This window comes from Haliotis cracherodii, unplaced genomic scaffold, assembly GCF_022045235.1.
Source record: "Haliotis cracherodii isolate W230 unplaced genomic scaffold, xgHalCrac1.p SCAF_5, whole genome shotgun sequence".
Lineage (NCBI taxonomy): Eukaryota > Metazoa > Mollusca > Gastropoda > Lepetellida > Haliotidae > Haliotis > Haliotis cracherodii.
Window position 1 is genome coordinate 1037496 of NW_027266308.1, and position 15824 is coordinate 1053319.

General features: G+C 42.7%; 1 protein-coding gene across 4 annotated transcripts in view; it reads right to left on the reverse strand.

Moving 5' to 3' along the window:
* Window positions 1-538: 538 nt before the first annotated feature.
* LOC139444362 (TOG array regulator of axonemal microtubules protein 1-like) overlaps window positions 539-15824 on the reverse strand; it is a 67628-nt gene continuing 52342 nt past the window's right edge. For all 4 annotated transcript variants that reach the window (XM_071225315.1, XM_071225314.1, XM_071225316.1 and 1 more), the window contains 13 exons: window positions 12624-12834; window positions 12312-12426; window positions 12016-12162; window positions 11754-11859; window positions 11167-11253; window positions 10741-10889; window positions 10245-10403; window positions 9148-9274; window positions 8380-8462; window positions 7419-7611; window positions 6799-7018; window positions 6307-6393; window positions 539-5233 (listed from right to left, as the gene is read on the reverse strand). In XM_071225315.1, the coding sequence (XP_071081416.1) occupies window positions 4974-5233; window positions 6307-6393; window positions 6799-7018; window positions 7419-7611; window positions 8380-8462; window positions 9148-9274; window positions 10245-10403; window positions 10741-10889; window positions 11167-11253; window positions 11754-11859; window positions 12016-12162; window positions 12312-12426; window positions 12624-12834 (1944 nt within the window). In that variant the 3' untranslated portion in view covers window positions 539-4973. The remainder of the gene's footprint in view (window positions 5234-6306; window positions 6394-6798; window positions 7019-7418; window positions 7612-8379; window positions 8463-9147; window positions 9275-10244; window positions 10404-10740; window positions 10890-11166; window positions 11254-11753; window positions 11860-12015; window positions 12163-12311; window positions 12427-12623; window positions 12835-15824) is intronic.

A 15824-nucleotide genomic window follows, 5' to 3' on the forward strand; every position in this document is an offset into this window, starting at 1 on the left:
TTATTTATCAAGTTTATTAGTTGTCATATATTACCTACAGAACTAAAAAAGCTGGTTAGATATGGGTTTCCTGGTATAGGGGTAGATATTTAACTATTTGAACATTAGAACCATTCAACTATCTTTTATTTAACTCAAGTGAGGCTATTAGCAATTTTCAAAAGATCCAACCAAGATGGTAAGGTGAGGGGTCCTGGGGAATCTGCCTAGAGTATTTGAATCAAGAGCCCCCTAAATCTTGTACTTATAGTGAGTGAGTGAGTTGGGTTTAACGCCGCTTTTAACATTATTCCAGTCATATCACAGCGTGTCAGCTTCATGTGGGAGGAAAGCCCGAGGTGATGCAGGTCTCAGACGTTTACCACTTCAGTGAAACCCACGAGCACGGGTATGGTGCTGACAAACCTAGAAACATAATCTAGGCGAACCGGGATTCGAACCCACAATCATAGGTTTCTGGCGTGTCCAGGGGACTCAACTCTGCACAGTGAATCGCGGCGCCTTAGACGACTGGGCCACCCGTGCCCCTCTTGTACTTATAACAAACATTAGGGACATTGCATCAACCCTTGAATTCTGGCTTAATTTTGAACCCCAGTGACATGAACAGAGTTGTCTTTTCTTTGCTAACTGCCATGAGTTAACACGAACACCCTCAGCCCTGGTGAGCGGTATGTGTGTCGGTATGGGCATACATCTTTGAAGAAGATTACATCAAATGAACATATACTTGCTTAATCAAGATTCCAGTAATGATTGATATTAAAGGATAAACATATACATTAATATTTTCAAATTACACATAACCATGTTTTGGCGGTAGATAGTGAAAACCTGAACTCGCGTCACGTACGTGTGAAAACCAATTCCCAGTTCAACCCAAGAAATGTGACCCGGACCAATGGGTGAGTGGTGCTACATTTCGTTGTGGGAGACAGGATTGAAGGAGTGACGCAAACAAATAAAATATCACAATTTTAATCACTTGATAAACAAGCTGTGGCCAAGTTTCCCTCCCGAGCTACTTGGCTATCAATCAGCTATCTATGCTCACACACTCGTGTAAATATGAGGACGGAGGAAATCAGCTGCAGTATATCACACTGAAAGGCAATGCTGGTATAACGGTGTAACTCATGAATATCGCTACGGACACTCATATATTAGTGATTGGCTCACACTGCTATTCGGTGACAAAACTGTACAAAAATAAAACCTGCAGTTCTCATACATATCTGGACGGAGACATTCATCGAGGCAGACGGCTACCGTTCAACATTATCAATCAACGTGATGCTGCTTCAAGTGATCACGGGTGCAATCTTGCAATAAATAGTTTGTATCTATACATAAATATCAACAGTGAATCTAACAAACCATCCGTTCCATGGAAACAAAAATGTTTAACAAGCACTTGTGTGAGAAGTAATGAAAGATGCATCTATTTGATTTGCAAACCAGGCACTCAATCCTCCACTTACGAACAAACTGTGGCCAACTTCCTCACCTACAGGGGAAGTTTGGGAGTGTACGAGAAACTAAGTGTGACAAGAATGTTTTTGAAAATGCAAACAATCATCAAAACCTGGAGAATAATTGTCAAACACTACTGAATAGACCAACATTTGGAAAAGGAAACAAACATGACAGTTTAAATGCAGAAATATGAATCATGTACAAACAGTAAGTACAATGTGTATTCCGAAATCAAAAGAGGGACAATTTCAAACAGAAAATTACAAATGACAATTTCATACAATCATATGAAAAGGCATATTATTTTAAATAGAAATTCTTGAGAAATATATACTTATATATCTTATCAGATATAAATACTGTATAGCATTACATTAGATCCATATCACAATGGAGGATTACCGACAATGGTTATATACAAGTTTCACATGACACACACCATATAACAAACAGCAAGCTATAACAATATATATAGTTCTGTACAAGTAGGTACTTAAAATATATATTCAAGCCGTCAGTGTTATCAATACTGATGAATGAAGGCATGATAGACATGCTTGTTTGTCCAGCACGGTATCTATGCTCAGTTCAGTCCCGCTATATACAGTTAAACTATCTACAACCATAGATATTGTCAGTCACTATGTAGAAATATATACATGTGTAATGTTCTGTACAAATCTCTTCACTAAAAAGATGAGAAGCGTCACAAATAAAATATACAACTAGAAGCCTAGAACAGCCAGGCTAAAGGAATCAATAGAATGACTAAATCATGCCTCACATCGGACCAACCACTAACTTGCCCCACACAGCCTTGGAACACTATCAGCTATTTGAGTATCACCCTGTCAATAACAGTCACCATCAAGGAAATATGTCATGACAAAAATCATAAATAGCGACAATCTCATTAAAATCAGATCTATGTTCTCGCTACTGCTAAACAAAGATCTGAGGACATCCCATTACAGGTCACATCAGACCGAACTTGTGCGAACTTTGACCGACCAATGATAGGACTGACAAGAAGTCGACATTAGCCAATCAGAAGGCAGCTTTCATGTGCTTTACGGCACTGATTTCAAATTGGCGACTACGCTTCGAACCATATTTTGACAAAATTCTCAATTAAAAAATTGAAACCTGAATGAAATGGCTAATAGATGGTCTAGATTGTATGGATTCATTCGTTAAACCCTAACTATCGTTCGGAATACCCAAAGTAAAAGTTTTCGAGGTTGCATGATTAGAAATCACATTCTGACCGTCACTTTCATGATCTGGTCGTTCTGACGTGACCCCTAATGGGATGTCCTCAGATCTTTGTTTATCGGTAGCGAGAACTAAGATCTGATTTTAATGAGATTGAAATCAGTGGTACTGATGACAGGACAGTAGCATCAACTCTAATCCTCATTTACCACACTGTTTCAAAGTTCTTTCAATCAATCCTAACTGCACAGAAATAACCCAAGATTTGGGAAATGGAAAACTAAATTAACAACAATTTTATACTGCTTTCTGATGGTTCAAAATCTCATATTTCCATAAAATTACACCTCAGAAATATATTCTTCATATGAACTGACAGGCTATACAAACATCAAATACTATAACAGATGTTCCTCAAGTATTCCATCAGCGGAGTGTGCTGACAACTGCAGTGTTAAAGGCATGTGAGCATTGTGACAGTTGGTCCGATAACATAACAAGCAGGGTCACAGCATGTTGACCTGGACGGAGGGTGATCACAGACAGCAATGTAGATGACATAGGTTCAACATATCACAGTCGGGGGCATTTAAAATGCCAAAACATGAGACACAACGATCAGTGACAATCACAACATACCAAAAGGCAACAATATCTCTTATTTACTACTTGATGCCAAATCAACATGCATCCTTTTCAACCTTAATTATTGAGAAACCTTTTGATAAGTCATAATTCACAATGTATTCTCTGGTAATGCCTATCTTGAATTGATATATAAAATGATGTAAAACTTACAGAACTAGTGTAAACAAACTGATCAACATAAAATATGAAGTGAAACAAATCCTGCCTTTAAAAAAATCATTTATGATACAAAATGTACAAGTACTCTGCATGTTTGTAAAGATAAACTAGGCATACCCAGAGCATGCATGTGTTATCACTGTTGAGACCATGTGAAGATAATAAATAGACTATAATAAACATGTACAAGACCTGAGCAGGTCTGGTGACGAGATTGTTAAATAGTGAAATATGCACCATGATGGGAAATATACACACAAACACCTGACACAGACAGCAACGCCATGACACATCATCCAAGTATGTACAGAATCATCACTGGTTTCAAGAAATAGACCTGACTTCAGTTGATATATACACCATATCTACACTAACTAAATCATTTGGAAAACCAGGAGGTTAGTGGATCTATTTCAAAATATCGACACAAATTGAAATCAACATGGTATGTCCTGGAAGGTACAAGTGCTTACTCTACTCAGAGAAACTGACAAAAAGATTATCTATCAAAATAAGATATCACTTTTCAAGAATGTGCAAGTAACTCTGATACACTAAATGTGTAAAAGCTAAACACACAGGCGGCAAAAACTACAACTGTTCTGCATCACTGACTGAACAACTAATGAATAAGCCAGATACTCCCAGAAGTGAAGTGCGTTCCGGTGTGAGGGCTGGTATACTCTTCCTGGCTAGAAACCAAGGCAACTCCTTCCTCTAAGAGCGGTCCTCCACTTATTTCACAAGATATTATATTCAATATTTTTCCAAAATACCCAATAAAGAAGTTTGTTTCCAAATATATGAAAAAAAACTTAAGATCATGTAGAAATCAAACTTCAGTCCTCGATTTTGATTCCTTCCAACAAGTGTTATATCTTGTCAACAACTTCAACTACCATGATAATATGACTTGAAAATATAACATTCCCCCATAAATTCCCTAAATTAGTAAGTTGAATATCCAGTGCAACACAACAGTTTTTCTCTTCCTTTGGTATGAAGCAACAGACAAAGCCCTGGGTATCATCCTTGTCAATCGGCCCCTACAACACATCAACGTCTAAGGCTCAAGGTGTTATGACATGTCAATGACCTCCAACAATACACGAAATGTCTGACGCTGATGTTGGTGGTATGACTGGTCAATGACCTCCAACAATACACGAAATGTCTGACACTGATGTTGGTGGTATGACTGGTCAATGACCTCCAACAATACACGAAATAACTGACGCAGATGTTGGTGCAATGACTGGTCAATGACCTCCAACAATACACGAAATGTCTGATGCTGACAACAACACATGACATGTCTAATGCTGACAACAACACATGACATGTCTGATGCTGACAACAACACATGACATGTCTGATGCTGATGCTGGTGTTATGACTGGTCAATGATCTCCAACAATACACGAAATGTCTGACGCTGACAACAACACATGACATGTCTGATGCTGACGCTGGTGTTATGACTGGTCAATGAGTTCCTGCAGCAGGTTCAGATGGCGTGTGCTGACGTTGGGGTCGGAGCTGGCCTTCTCAATGAGACTCTGGCCCATGTGTTTATACAGGACAGACACCAGGGAGCCCATGGCCTGGCGCAGGTCGCTGCTGCCGCCGTGCAGGGCGCCGCTGCTGTTTTGCGCCCCCAGGAGATGCCAGAGCAGGGGCAGAACGTGGAGGATCACCTGCTTCTGCTTCTTGGAGTAAACTCGGTCAACAAGATCTGTGGAAACAACAAGTCCCAGTGTAAACAATATGGTATGGACGTAGCCTATCTAGAGTCAACTCGGTCAACAAGGTCTGTGGAAACAACAAGTTCCAGTGTAAACAATATGGTAAGGACGTAGCCTATCTTGAGTCAACTCGGTCAACAGGGTCTGTAGAAACAACAAGTCCCAGTGTAAACAATAGGGTATGGACGTAGCCTATCTTGAGTCAACTCGGTCAACTGGGTCTGTGGAAACAACAAGTTGGTTGGTTGGTTTGTTGTTTAACGCCGTACTCAGCAATATTCCAGCTATATGACGGCAGTCTGTAAATAATCAAGTTTGGACCAGACAATCCAGTGATTAATATCATGAGCATCAATCCACGCAATTGGGATCAATGACATGCATCAACCAAATTATCCTGTTAGTCGCCTTATACAACAAGCATAGTCGCCTGTTACGGCAAGCATGGGTTGCTGAGGACAAATTCCCAGAGTAAACAATAGGGTATGGACGTAGCCTATCTAGAGTCAACTCGGTCAACAGGGTCTGTGGAAACAAGTCCCAGTGTAAACAATAGGGTATGGACGTAGCCTATCTAGAGTCAACTCGGTCAACAAGGTCTGTGGAAACAACAAGTCCCAGTGTAAAAAATAGGGTATTGACGTAGCCTATCTAGAGTCAACTCTGTCAACAAGGTCTGTGGAAACAACAAGTTCCAGTGTAAACAATATGGTATCGATGTAGCCTATCTAGAAAAAATCTTGTACTGGGCCCCGTTCCACAAAGGGATCGTAGCTCTAAGAAAATCCTAGCTCCTATACTTTAACATAGACTTATGACTGTCGTAGCTCCACAATCGCTTTGTGGAACGGGGCTTCGACAACTACAGGACAGAAAGAGATTTGTTAACTTAGTCCGAACGATAGGTAATTCAATTCCCCAGGGTATTATGACACTTATCTCCTGGTATGACGCACAATCAAATGCTCTAGTCCTGATAAATCATTTTTTTCTCTCATGTAAGACTTATTAATTGAATGGACATACACAAGCACATGTTACGTGAGTTCACATGGATACCTACAGGCGACCTTGAGGACCATGTCGGGCTTGCTCCGTGCACTCACTGACTGGGCCTGGTTGGCGAACGGTTGGATTAACAAACTTGAATCTGTAACATACACAGTGTGAATAAGATATCAGCATTAATACACACCCAAAAGTCTACAGCAAATAGTAAGACGCAGTAGGAGTTAAAAGCTGAAATGTTGGTGCTTTTTCCCATTCAGGGTCAATATTCTTGAAGAAGTTGATGAATGTCTAAAGCTACCAATCACATTGTCAAAGAAACATGAGCAAATGTTACTTCCTGTAATACTTTGGGAACACTAGTTATTTGGAGTGTGGCAAAAAGGTTTTAGTTTTTCTCCACGACCAGCAAAAAATGAACCCAACCACTGACTTCCATGCATCACAGACAGGTACACTAAACACTGTGGACACCAAACGATGCTTCACACAATCTCAGAAGCAACAACAGGTATGAGGTCTGTACAAACACTGCAGATTGACCTACCCATGTGTTCAATGAAGCACTCTAGGATGTCAGTCGCTGTTGTGTAGATTTCTCGATTCTTGGACGAAAGGTTGGGAGCGACGTTGCCGATGGCCATGTTGAGGACGCCGCTTAGCATTGAGTCCTTGAGCTGCGGGATCACCTGCAACATCACCTGCAGCGCGTGCAGGTTCACCTTGCTGTTGGAGTCTTGCAGGCGCGGCAGGAACTTGTCAAATATCTGCAAGGAAAATGACAGGGTAACAAAGTGTCTTTTTTCAAATAATGCATTGCTTCAGTGGAAAAATAGCAAATATTTCTAAACACATCTGTGAAGTGGTTTCATAGAGACTTTGTGTGAAATTGCTTGTAGTACAAAGGTTGAGAACATCATCAATTGAGATGAAATTAATGACAGTAAATGGATGAGGGTATATGACCTTGACCTGTGAACATTGATGTGATTTTGACATGTGAACATTGATGTGACCTGTGACCTGTGACCCATGACCAATGATCTTTATGAATCTGATGCATGATTGTTGGCCTTGACAACTGCCTTTCTCTCAGACAGTGTCTTATGGGCTAAGGGCAGCCATTGTTACAGCAGGCGTCCCCTGTAGTGCCGTTGATCAGCTCACCTTGACAAGTTGTGAGGACACAGCATTGGGGTTGGACTCCGTCATCTGTTGGAACTGTGTGATGCCTGCATGCCTCGTCTTCCAGTCGTTGGAACCCAGCTGGCCGATCATCTCGCGGATGTCGTCCATAGTGCCCTCGTCTGTGCGCACCGACTTCCGTTTTGGCTGTGGGGTGTTCACACTTTCAGCAGAGCTAATTGAAAAAACAACCCTTAGATATTCAAATGTAGGTATAGACATCCCATTCGCAAATGAATGCTGTATTTAGGATTCACAGAAAGTTGATAACACAAGAGCTCATAATTAACCCTTTCTTGCAGGAAATATTCATCTGATAGTCATTAAAATGAAGAGACTATTTGACACAGAAAGAACATCACATGGATGAGTTCAATAGACTAGTATAACTGGTGAGAGATTATTAACATGAAGCCTTATAACAGGCTTCAACAATAACTTGCAGAAATGTAATGGTTAATGGTGAGGCTCTCAGTGTTGTATTGTCAGTCTCACAACAGTTCGACATCAGTGCACAGTTTTGTTACTCCACTTGTGTGCCAGTCAGTGGGTTATAGATTAGTTCAGTCTTTGTGCATAATTTCATCATGGACCCCAAATCCTGCAGTGGAATATCCACAAGCCCAAAGTCATAACATACAAGAAGATCCCTCGAAAAGTTAAACTCTTCCAGTCCAGAGATTCAGCAGTGAGCAAAAGTAAGTATAGCATATCCAAATAATGATGACAAGAGGCCCCTCCCCGTGTCCTCCAATAGACAGTCCCAGTGCAGTTACATGTGCAGGTAGTGATCCACACACTCCTGGTGGGGCTGTTATGTACATCACAGCACGCCGGCAGGCACACATCACCACTGTCTCACCTGGAAATGGTGGTGAGAGTCGACATGCTCCGAGATGCCAGAGACATGCTGGTAGAGTATCGACCCAGTTGACTACCATACCTGCTAGCTGACCCGCCGCGCACTGATGACCCCGATCTCTGGGACCTTGCTGAAGACGTTTCACTGGGCGCGCCACCCAAACCCTGCAAGACATTAACGAAGTGATGAGTGTGAAGAAAACCCCTGTCATGAGTACTCACTCAGCAATGACACGCCCACTATGGCACTCTCACAATCAAATTTGTACCAAGAAAACTAGTGGTTGACAACTAGAACAACAATCCCCATCGCTACCTGGGTACGAGGGCAGTCATGCCACACATTGCAGCCACCAGGGCCTCGTTCCACAAAGCGCTCTTAGCACTAAGATGATCATACTCCCATACTCTTACATGGACTTACGGTAGTCGTAACACTAAGATCGCTTTGTGGAAGGGGTCCCTGATCCCCAGTAGTGAGGTCTCCGGACAAGCATAGGGTACTTGGAACATTCTATGCCCTAGCTTACCCAACTTAACCACACAAAGAAATGAGCAGGAAATAAATAAAGAAGTCTCCCACAAACCATCCTAGACAGTATTAGTGTCCCCTCTAGTTCCCACTTGCTTGAAAGCACTGGGCCCTAATAATGTTAATTACGGTAACAGAGATGAAAATTAACCAAGAAAGTCAACCAGCACGAATACTGATAACATGTGGCAATACCGCCCAAAATGAAATTTGACTAGACCTGAGGATACTCTGTACATGGACAAGACTGGTCCGGTCCAGCAGGCCATTGCTACTCTCCATCCCTGTGGTAATCTCTATGACAACGGAGATACATACCTTCTGCCGTAAATTGTCGACAACATCCTGCACACTGCGCAGTGTGTTGGCAGGGAGGTACTTGGTAAGCATCTTGTCGATGTCTTGATGAGACATCAGTTGATACAGGATCTTCTTGCCATAATACCTAGAGATCACACCCACACGATCAGATTTCAGGTCATTATATCAAACACGATCATTTTCAAAGTGACCTATTCAAAATGTAATTCATACCTTCTAGTCAGACACATGGTCAACTTCCAATAAACATTCAAACTCAACATGCGAAATGGGAACAGAGGCTGTGGGTTGAACAGATTTTCAGATCCCTTGTGAGTATAATGAAATGAGGTTTAACGTCACAGTCAAGATTGTTGCACTTTCATAAAGCCATGTGCATGAATGTGTGTGCTGCTTGTACTTGACCATCTTCCGAGGCAAGAGAGTTAACTGACTATAAAAGTCCAGTTTCCACCCTTGCCGAACTAGGCTGGTATTATGGAGTTACATTTTGGCTGGACTAACGAGTCTATGCATAGTCCAATCAAAATCGCGCACCAAAATCAAAATCCGGTTCATAAAGTGTCATGCAGATTTCGGTCGACTGCAGGATTTGCAAAGCAAGTGCACCGCTAACTCGTTGTCAATAGATATTTTCTAAATCTTTTCATGTTTTTAATGAAGGTGCTCACGTGATTTGATGCACTTCGCGATGTAAGACTCGTTTCATCACAATATAGATCTTGATTATCGATCAGATTGTCTTGACTGGGCGCCACCGTTTTGTTTGAAGCAAATGCAAGTGATACGAGAGGTTAAATCTGATTGGTCAATTGGAGGGGCATAGAAAGGACATAACTTGTAATAGCCACTGGTGGCGCTACTATGACACAGCCAAGGATCAATGACACAGCCGAGGATCAATGACACAGCCAAGGATCAATGACACAGCTAAGGATCAATGACACAGTCAAGGATCAATGACACAGCCAAGGATCAATGACACAGCCAACGTAATACACCACCACCCTAACAATCCCCAGGCTGACACTCTATCCACAACATGTGCTAACTTAGTAAGCCGTGTCTCAGTTTTGACAACACTGACAGCCTACCTTGTTTCCTGCGAGCTGTCGAGAGCGAACTGTGCAGCCGTCGGCAGAACTCTATCTGTGATGTCCTTGACACCGCTGAGGATCTTCCCAGGACCCATCTTCTCCACAAGAACCACAAGGCACTGAGCTGTTGTACGTCTAACAGCAGTGTTCTTATGACTGTAACAGCATTACCACAACTAAACTGGAAGGCTTACAACATTGTGAATGAGTGTTAACACGATTCCAACCTATAGATATAGAAAGTAAACACAAAATCTAATCCTCTTCAAAGCTTTGAAATAATCACTATAAAAAAAACCAGCTCTGGTTTTCAATGAATGATACATCCTATCGATCACAAAAGCAAACTTTGTATCCTACAGGATTACTGACAATGCTAATAACTAGGCATTGATCACATTACTTATTTATCACGAAATTGCTAAATAATCCATTTCAATTAACCATTGTCAGTTTCGGTGCTATCAACACTGCCAATCTAAGGTACACTCACGAAGCTCCACCCATGATGATAGCCAGGAGTGCTCGTGTTGCTGTGACGTTCTCCACCATGGCTTTCAGGGCTCTGTCCACATCTGTGCGGATGAAGTGGTTACTCTCTCCAGACTTGGCCAGCAGGCATTTTGTCGTGTTGTCCAGATCCTGATTTGAAACCGTCATTATCAACATTTACCAATTTTCCAAGTTTACATCTTAACTGTACTTCCTTCTCATCTGAAGGTGACTTCTCACGCCCCCTGACATTACATATCCATATCTACCAGGTTTTCTTTATGGTTAGGGCCCCTTTACAGTATTATGGGTATAAGGTTACTAGAGAAAAGTAAGTTTGAATTGTCATCAACATCTCAGAGCAGCAGAATGTTGACAAGACGTATTTAGGTGTTAATGAGATTACAAATGAGGGATTGTCACAAACCTGGTCCATCTGCCTCTTTAGATTGGAGAACATTTCAGCCAAACATGTGATGGCAAGTCTTGAAACCTGAGATCTCAGATTCTTCACCTGAAATTAAAAAAAACCCAACTCAACAAAACATAAACCTGAAGATGTTGATGGTTGAATGAGCTATGGCAGCATCATCGTCACCATGGTCTACTGTACAGCAGTCAGGGGGCCCTGGGGTCCTTCAGCTCTTTAATGGTACTTCTAGGGACACCTAAACCTTTAACTTTAAAGTGTAAGGTAGCAACAAGGACCCTTGACTTTGATGCTTAATTACAAACACTGCTGACCCAGGCCCCGAGAAGATCCGGGGTAGAATAGGTCTTCAGCAACCCATGCTTGCCGTAAAAGGCAACTATGCTTGTCGTAAGAGCCGATCGGGTGGTCAGACTCTCTGACTTGATTGATGCATGTCATCGATCCCAATTGCGTGGATCGATGCTCATGATATTAATCACTGGATTGTCTGGTCCAGACCTGATTATTTACAGACTGCCGTCATACAGCTGGAACATTGCTGAGTGCGGCGTTAAACAACAAAGCAACCAACTCTGCCCTACCTCTGCTATGATGGCCAGTATGACTGTATGAAGCTGGCTGGAGAGTGTCTCAGGATGGTGGATGGTCAATCTGCGTAGCAAGTTAATAGCTTCCATCTTCACCTCCCTGCAACAACACCACACAGTGTGAAGAAACAAACCTCAGTGTAGTAACCAATCACATCAGGCTTCATCTTTGGAACATTATCCCCAAAAAATAAGACTTATACAATGGTGGTTGGCAAATGAAAGGAATGACAGACTACTGCCTGAAAGTGCTCACCAGTCATCCTGGCCTATTTTCTTTAAAGCTTCACGGAGAGCACCATCAGCATCACGAAACGGTTTCCAGTCCTCGGGGTTCTCGGACTTGGTCGTGGGGGAGTGGGATGTGGCTGACATTGGGTGACTAGACACTGGTTCGTTGACACTGGGAAGCACAAAACACAAGTTTCATATCAAGTATTTCATTCAAGATATGAAAGGCAATATGGTTTCAATCCAGTGAGGCATAAATCTGGTCAAAATGACCTTATCTTGTACATTATCCACTGCTATTGTCAATATGCAGATTCTCACGTTTTGATCTTTTTGCGTGGAGTTATGGCTGGTTGTGTGACTTTTGGCGGAGCAGCTCTTGTGGGGCTGCCAAGGTTGGTGGTCGAGTTGGAGCCCGAGCCAGATATAGTCAATCCTGTAACACAAAATATGAACCACTGTCAACATTAATCCCAGCTAATTAATCAAACGGCAAAAGACTCATTCCGAGATCTTCCTCAAGATCCTAGTTCACATTGACCTGTAATTGCAATGGTCACGTATACATATCCAGCTCTTGGTGCAGACAATCCTAAATACTATCTTCTTCTAACATCACTCATATAGTATTACCATCGAGGCCGATGCTCTCAGAGCTGCTGAGTCTCCGGAGCTTCTCCTGCTGTCGTTCTTTCTCCTTCCTCTCCTTTTCTCTTTGGCGTTCCTCCTTCTCCTGTCTTTTCTTCTCTTGTTCAAATTTCTTCAGTTCCACCTCTTCTCGTTGCTGCTGCTGCTTGGCAGCAATCTTCTCTCGGAATGTTTTCGTCATGCTGGCATTCAGGTCCTGAAATACACAACATGTCATGTCAATCTCAGACATGAGCTCATGACGACCAGTAAACAAATAATACCCCTATTAATCAGGCAGATAAAACAAAACATGCATTAAATGCCACATAAACAGTCCAACAACCAATTTCAAATGAAAACGTTACATGCTCTTGAAACCATTTCTAGGACGCGCTGACCAAGTCTGCTCCCACTCCCTACCTTGACGGTCCAGACATCAGTTAAACCCCTACGCTGCCCCCATTAGTAACAGCTGATTAGCTGTCCTTCCATGTCCATCACAACATGTCAAGTGTGCCTCGCAGTGATAAGCGTCAATTTCCTCAGCGTCTACTACATCTTGCAATATGCTTCCGGCTATTTGTATCGTAGGTATAGAAACAGGCACAACAAAACTTTCATCAATTTGTCAATTAAATAAAAGAAATGGATCAATAGCAGAGGCTATATTCATCACCAACACTCGTGCGTCAATAACCGCCATTGATCCGACATGCATCGAAGACAGTTTTAAAGATCAATGCTATTAGCAAGTTACGGTACCATTTTCATACATCTTTACCCGGAGGATATGGATTAGGGGAGGAGACAATAACCTTCAAAGAGATTCTATAGATAGTCGGAGCAGATTAATTCCAAAAGTATTGATTGGGAATCAAAATTGGAATCACAATGGTGATACTGAACAGATATCACAGCAGACTTCCCAACATTGTGTCAACACTCATTACAATGGCTGTTCAAGCGTGCTGATCCAGTGATGGTCATGTCTAGATACACATCCTTGTCCTCTGGCTGCTGACTATTGGCTCTAGTGTAGGCTGCCTTCTTGTCATAGTGACAAGCTCTAGTGTGGGCTGCCTTCTTGTCATGGTGGCAAGTTCTAGTGTAAGCTGCCTTCTTGTCATAGTGGCAAGCTCGTGTAGGCTGCCTTCCTGTCATGGTGGCAAGCTCTAGTATAGGCTGCCTTCTTGTCATGGTGGCAAGCTCTAGTGTAGGCTGCCTTCCTGTCATGGTGGCAAGCTCGAGTGTAGGCTGCCTTCTTGTCACGGTGGCAAGCTCTAGTGTTAGCTGCCTTCTTGTCATGGTGGCAAGCTCTAGTGTAGACTGCCTTCTTGTCATGGTGGCAAGCTCTAGTGTTAGCTGCCTTCTTGTCATGGTGGCAAGCTCTAGTGTTAGCTGCCTTCTTGTCATAATGGCAAGCTCTGTGTAGGCTGCCTTCTTGTCATGGTGGCAAGCTCTAGTGTAGGCAGCCTTCTTGTCATGGTGGCAAGCTCTAGAGTAGGCTGCCTTGTCATGGTGGCAAGCTCTCATGTAGGCTGCCTTTTTCTCATGGTGGCAAGCTCTAGTGAGGACTGCCTTCTTGTCATAGTGGCAAGCTCGAGTGTAGGCTGCCTTCTTGTCACAGTGGCAAGCTCTAGTGAGGACTGCCTTCTTGTCATAGTGGCAAGCTCGAGTGTAGGCTGCCTTCTTGTCATGGTGGCAAGCTCTAGAGTAGGCTGCCTTCTTGTCATGGTGGCAAGCTCTAGTGTTAGCTGCCTTCTTGTCATAGTGGCAAGCTCGTGTAGGCTGCCTTCCTGTCATGGTTGTAAGCTCTAGAGTAGGCTGCCTTCTTGTCATTGTGGCAAACTCTAGTGTAGGCAGCCTTCTTGTCATGGTGGCAAGCTCTAGAGTAGGCTGCCTTCTTGTCATAGTGGCAAGCTCTCATGTAGGCTGCCTTTTTGTTATGGTGGCAAGCTCTAGTGAGGACTGCCTTCTTGTCATAGTGGCAAGCTCGAGTGTAGGCTGCCTTCTTGTCATGGTGGCAAGCTCTAGAGTAGGCTGCCTTCTTGTCATGGTGGCAAGCTCTAGTGTTAGCTGCCTTCTTGTCATGGTGGCAAGCTCTAGAGTAGGCTGCCTTCTTGTCATGGTGGCAAGCTCTAGAGTAGACTGCCTTCTTGTCATTGTGGCAAGCTCTCATGTAGGCTGCCTTTTTGTTATGGTGGCAAGCTCTAGTGAGGACTGCCTTCTTGTCATAGTGGCAAGCTCGAGTGTAGGCTGCCTTCTTGTCATGGTGGCAAGCTCTAGTGTGGGCTGCCTTCTTGTCATGGTGGCAAGCTCTAGTGTAGGCAGCCTTCTTGTCATGGTGGCAAGCTCTAGAGTAGGCTGCCTTCTTGTCATGGTGGCAAGCTCGAGTGTAGGCTGCCTTTTTTGTCATGGTGGCAAGCTCTAGTGAGGACTGCCTTCTTGTCATAGTGGCAAGCTCGAGTGTAGGCTGCCTTCTTGTCATGGTTGCAAGCTCTAGTGAGGACTGCCTTCTTGTCATGGTGGCAAGCTCGAGTGTAGGCTGCCTTCTTGTCATGGTGGCAAGCTCTATTGTTAGCTGCCTTCTTGTCATGGTGGCAAGCTCTAGAGTAGGCTGCCTTCTTGTCATGGTGGCAAGCTCTAGTGAGGACTGCCTTCTTGTCATGGTGGCAAGCTCTAGTGAGGACTGCCTTCTTCACATAGTGGCAAGCTCGAGTGTAGGCTGCCTTTTTTCATGGTGGCAAGCAAGCAATAACGAATACATAAAAAAATTGTGACTTAAATGTGTAAGGTAATTATCATTTCCACAAGAGACAAAGTCTAGCACTATGAGTATGAATATCATATATTAATAAAATGTCCTATGTTTCATGCCTAATTTTGAAAACTAAATCAACAATATCCAACACATATAGTCATAAACAATTTAAGAACCTATAGAGAAAACAAGATTTACTATTGACTTCAGTTATTAGCCAGTAAATCATTTCTGACCAAAAAGTCCTTTCAAAATGTTCCTTCCTGATCAACTCCGTCAAAACAAAACAAACTAATTGTGATGGCCTTAATACAGTGACAGTCCTATTGAATCAGAAAGATCACATCCCATATCAACTGTATGTTGTAGTTAATAAACTGATGATGATCTGGAAAAGAACACAATGCCTGTCGCCATGACACCCAGTCAATAAGATCGGCATC